This window comes from Psammomys obesus, unplaced genomic scaffold (assembly GCF_907164565.1).
Source record: "Psammomys obesus unplaced genomic scaffold, mPsaObe1.curated_primary_1811, whole genome shotgun sequence".
NCBI lineage: Eukaryota > Metazoa > Chordata > Mammalia > Rodentia > Muridae > Psammomys > Psammomys obesus.
Genome location: NW_026596040.1, coordinates 27811870 through 27817157, shown reverse-complemented (window position 1 = coordinate 27817157; position 5288 = coordinate 27811870). Strand labels below are relative to the sequence as shown.

Genomic DNA, 5288 nt, shown 5'->3' with positions numbered 1-5288 from the left:
CGGGGTCCCCGCCGGAGCCCGAGCCGGGGCCGGGACGGGGACCGGGGCAGCGCACGGCTCGCCGTCCTCGGCGCGCGCGTCCGGGGACGCCCCGCGGGGGTCCCCCGAGCCCCCGAAGAGCAGCGGCCGCAGGCTGTAGCACAGGCCCATCGGGGCGCGGGGTCCCCGGGAGGGGGGTCACACCGGGGCTCCCGCCGACGCCGCCCGCTGCCGGCCGTGTGCGCGCTGGGCCGGGCCCGGGGGCCGCTGGCCCTCACCGCCCCGACGGGCCATTGGGCATCCTTCGACCATCCGCGGGCGCGCGAGCTCGCACCTGAGAGCGCCGCGAGCTGGCGGAGCTGACCCAGCGGCCCGGCCCTGGCCAGCCCACCCCGTTACCGTAAATGCCGCCGCGCAGTCGCTCCCATTACCGTAAATACTGCCTCTTAGTACAAGGCTACCCTGGCCGGCCACTCATTGCTCCGTGGCAGGAGCGGTTAGGTTACCGCTAGCCAGGGCTGAGACAGAGACTAGGCTGCTCACGATGCTGGGGCAGGGTGGAGCATTGTTAAACGCTGTTGAAAAAGAAAAAAAAAAGTGTTCGGCGGAACTTTCTAAGGAATGAGCAAAACTCCCAAGAACGGGTTGGAGAGACCCGGCAGAGGGTATCCGGTCGACTTTTCCCTTAAGCCTGGCAGCGTAGGACTGGGAAGATAGCCAGCCTGCTCTTTACACAGGAAAGCCCTGTGACAACGCCATCTGAACCGATAAAGGCAACTGAAGCAATGACCTTGATCCAGAAGGCCGTGCTCCAGTCATGGCCACTGTAGACAACTCTTGTCAGCCGTGGTGACTGATGGATGACCCGGTAGCTCTTCTCAGCTAAGACGGGCGGGGGAAGCAGTAAAACTGCAGGCTGTGATTGGTGCAAATACAATTCTTCAATTCACACGGCACGTCCTTACCATGTGCTTCTCCGGGCTATATAAATAGATGGTTCAGCTGGTTTTCATGTGGACCCCGTGGTGTTGAACATTAAGTCTAATAAGAAGGGTACCCCAAATAGTCTTTTCTTTACCACGGGCGCAACCAGCTTAGCTGGAAACGGTTATGGCATCGACCAGCTGTGGAGAGAGGACAGTTGAAGGGTTAGGAGAGCAACCACCACCAGCTCCTAGTTGGCAGGGTTTCGGGGGAAGGTGTCCAGCGGCACGTCATATGAGAAAGGGCAGAGGTGGAAAGCCAAGACTGGAAAGGGGGAGGGTGTGAAAAGTGAAAAACAGAGGTCCCGAGGGGCTGTGGTCCCTGGAGCTGCCCAGCTCTCAGGGCTGAGAATCCTGGTACTCCAGGCCTGCTTGAGAGCTTTAATGGCAATTTCCTGGTCTCTGTACGGTGGGAGAGTCTCAACAGGTAGTTCGGGAAGGCCCTGATTCTAGCTGGCACTAATTGCTGTTGACTGTTGCTATTGCTGTTACTTAGGAGCAGGGTGCCAGGCTGCAGCTAGCGCACCTGGGGCCCAAAGTCTCTGGCTTCTAAGGCCTGGAGCCATAAGTCAAATTTAGAAGAAGGCTAGAGGCACTGTCAAGGGTGAAGGCTGTTTTAATGGGGAGAGAGGATTACTTTTCTTAAAAATCATGTTTTGAGATTATATGATTACATCATTTCCACCTTCTCTTTCTTCCCTTCTAACCCACCCATGAACCCTCTCATGCTCTCATTTATATTCGTGGCATTATTTTGTTTTACACACATGCGCGCTCGTGCTCGCAAACACACACACACCCCTAAATATAACTTCCTTAGTTATATTTATTATATATATATATATTATTACTTGTATTTTCTGGGAGAGTGCTCTTTTCTCCTCCAGTAGGATGCTTCGAACCCTCCTATGAAAGCTAGCCAATAGAGATGGAGCTTCCTAGTCAGTACCCATTCAATTTCTTCATGTCCTATGACTCAGGTATGTAGTGTCTTCAGTAATAGGGTCTTACCATCAAGTCTGGAGAGTAACCAAGAACACTGACAATAGCTTGTGAGTCTGGGGTGTCTTTGGGACTTCACTGGTTAGCAACTCCAAACGTAGTAATGCATTCTTGGCATTAGGCTTTCTGTTAGCCTACTACTAGCCTACCAGATATATAACTAATAACAGATTGCTGGATCATATTGTAGTTCTTTGTAAATACATTAAAAGACCTTTTGTGTATGTGTGAGTATACATGCATGTGCCTCCTTGCCATGCCATGCCATGCTATGCCATGCCATGCAATATACAATGTACATTACATTGTACCCTTAAATATGCATTGTCAGTTACAAAGAATTTGAATGCAACTAATTTAATTTCTAACTATAAAGGCACTTCTATTGCTTTTCTATTGCAGTGATAAAAACACCATGGCCAAGGCAACTTACAGGAGAGAGATGATAGGCTTACATTTCCAGATGGTTAAAGTCTGTGGTGGCAAGTGAAGGCAGGGTAGCAAGGCAGCTCAGAGCTCATATCTAGAGCCACAAGTACGATGCAGAGAGAGTGCACTGGGGGCAACAGAAGGCTTTTAATTCTCAAGCCTGTTGTCAGTTTAGTTTCAAAAGACTAATTTCAAGCCAGTTTTACTCCTTGCTTGTGGTTTGAGACGCTAGCTCTCAGCTGCCCCTGCTATCAAGCCTTCGCTCCACCATCGTGGACTGTAACCCGTCAAAACGGTAAGCCCAGGTGAGCTCTTTCTTCTTGAAGTTGTGTTGGTCATGGGGTTTTGTCACAGCGACAGAAAAGTAACCAATCCAGTGTGACGCCTGGTATTATCACCCACAGCTCGGGGCAGACAACACAACACAAAACAGTCAGCTGACATTAAAAATTTTCTAATTAAAACAAAGTTATTTTTAGGGCTGGAGAGATGGCTCAGCAGTTTAGAGCAGACCTGGGTTCTCTGGCCCCACATTGCAGCTCAACCATTGTAACTCCAGTTCCAGGGGCTCCAATTTCCTCTTCTGGCTTCTGCAGGTACCGGTATGCATGTGGCACACACACACACACACACACACACACACACACACACACACACACACAATATTTGTACACATAAAGGAAAAATAAATCTTTAAAACAAGAGAATTGATTGAAAATATTTGAGTGTGTATACATGTACCTGTGTGTGGGTTTGTGCATCTGAGTGCAGGTGCCTGTGGCCATCATGTCCTCTGGCACTGGAGTTGCAGGCAGTTATGCTACCTATGGTGGGTGCTGGCAATCAGACTTGGGTCCTCTCCAAGAATGGTTCATGTGCCTTGCCTCTGGGTTGTCTCCCCAAATACTCAGCTTTTATTGGTGCATTTGACATTTTCACTGCTAATGAATTTTGTATGGAATCTGCCTGCCTCTGGTGTTTACGGGATCATGTCCTGCTTTCCAAGCATCGATATTTCCTACTGTGGGCCCCGATATGAGTGTGATGCTAGCCGTCCCGCTAAGCATTTCTTATTTTCCCATTTTTAGGCTTCACCCTCTCGTTTCCCACAGTGTAGAAATAGGTTTTGGTGCCAGGGAAGATACTGAGATTCCTAAATAAGCCCTGCGTCTGCTTGCTCTTACTTAATCACTGGTTTTGGAGGTCACACGGCTGGCCATGCATTATCGGTTTCTTCGTGGTTTTTGATGACAAACTCCCCCCCCCCCCCCGTGACCAGAATATTGGAATTTATAATACTCGTCACCACAAATGCCAAGGAGCAGAGACACAGATGGAAAAGCTGCACTTCTTCTGAGGGCCGGTGACCCAAGAAGGCAGCGGGTTAACACCTTACAGAACTTAGGTCTCATGTCCAGCCAGCAAGAGGGCTGTTGGCAGTCAGCCACTCCAGCCTCTGGCCGGATGGACCACCTGACCCCTGAGGTCTGCGATGCTTGCGCCTCTTTCCTTACCTCCAGCACACTTTCTCTCCTGGCTGCATTGTGTCCTGAGCTAACAGTTATTACAGGTCACAGGTTTCTCAGAGTTTGCAGTAGGCTGTAGTTTTGTGGGCCTTGCCGCTTGCCAAGAGGAAGACAGACAACATGGATGAAAATGGACTGATCTATTCCGCTACAAGGAAATGACACGTCTGTCCTTGTTTCTAGCTGCTGGAGGAGGAGCAAAGCAAGAACTGCCTCAAGGTGTACTGTGAAGGCCTGCTCATCACACATTGCCTTGGGTGGCAGAAGTCAGAAGGATGTGATACACTTTTCGTACACACAGTTGCCTTCATTTCGCTTAAGTGGTGTCCCCGAAGGACAGAGGACTTAAACAAGCATCTCTGTCTTCACAGAGCAATAGTTCTCAACCTGGGCTTTGAGAACTCCTGTGGGGTTGAACGACCCTTTCACAGGGAGTGTCTAAGACCCTCAGAAAGCACACGTTTTTGATGACTTTGAGATGAACTGAGGCTTTGCTCCTGTATCATCTCCAGGCAAGTCTGCCCACACGCAGATATGTCCACAGGCAGATACACCTCCACGCAAACACGTCCCCCAAGCAGATATGCCCACAAACAGAACCTAGAGCTGTATTAAAGGGTTGCAGCATTTGGAAGGTTGAGGACCCCTGTCATGGTGACAGCTTTAAATCCCATTTGGATATCCACTGATCTTTTTTTACCCCAGCGTAGAGCATCTGAGGCTGATCTGTAGCAAGCCACGAAGCTATTGGCACCCCCAGAGGCGTGGCCCTTGGGCCCATGTATGCCTTGTCTTTTCCATTGATCCTATTTTGCAGGTTTTCAGCTGAATGTTATGTTCCAACTGGAAGAAATTCACAGGCATGCTGGGGGCAAAAATCTCTAACACACACATAAGTTTCAGTTTATGGCGGAAAATCTGCCCTAGATTGCACACACATAGTCCTTATTTTAAAGTGGTCTCTAAGAATGTGATCCATATTAAGTATTGTCTGGAGTGGTTCCACCATTAAAAGTGTAAACAGTGGCCCTAGAAAAACATTTTCTTCTTTTGTTTCTCCTGTGTATTTTCCCTGCTGTGATGGAACTAGGAGAGTGATCAAAACTTCTGCTTCCCCACAGTGGCCACCAAGGAAGACTCCCCCACCCCCCTCCTCACCACTCTTCTCTCTTGGACATTGCATTTTCTGTGAGATGAGCTTTCAGATCTGGGTTTACTAGTAAAAACAGGTGTTCCAGTCAGTGAGTGGTAGGTTTTTCTTTTTTTTATTTTTCAAATGGACACAAGCAAGGAGCATCTGTGAAAAGGGAATTTCTGTTGAGAAAACGCCTTTAGCATATTGGCCTGTGGTGGTTTCTGTCTGTTTTTT

The 5288-nt window shown here is 49.3% G+C and overlaps 1 protein-coding gene across 1 annotated transcript in view; it reads right to left on the bottom strand.

Annotated features, from left to right (window-relative positions):
* Positions 1-156, bottom strand: part of Gnal (G protein subunit alpha L) — a 127870-nt gene extending 127714 nt beyond the window's left edge. The window contains exon 1 of the mRNA XM_055622478.1: positions 11-156. Coding sequence (XP_055478453.1) covers positions 11-150 — 140 coding nt within the window. The 5' untranslated portion in view covers positions 151-156. The remainder of the gene's footprint in view (positions 1-10) is intronic.
* Positions 157-5288: the final 5132 nt, after the last annotated feature.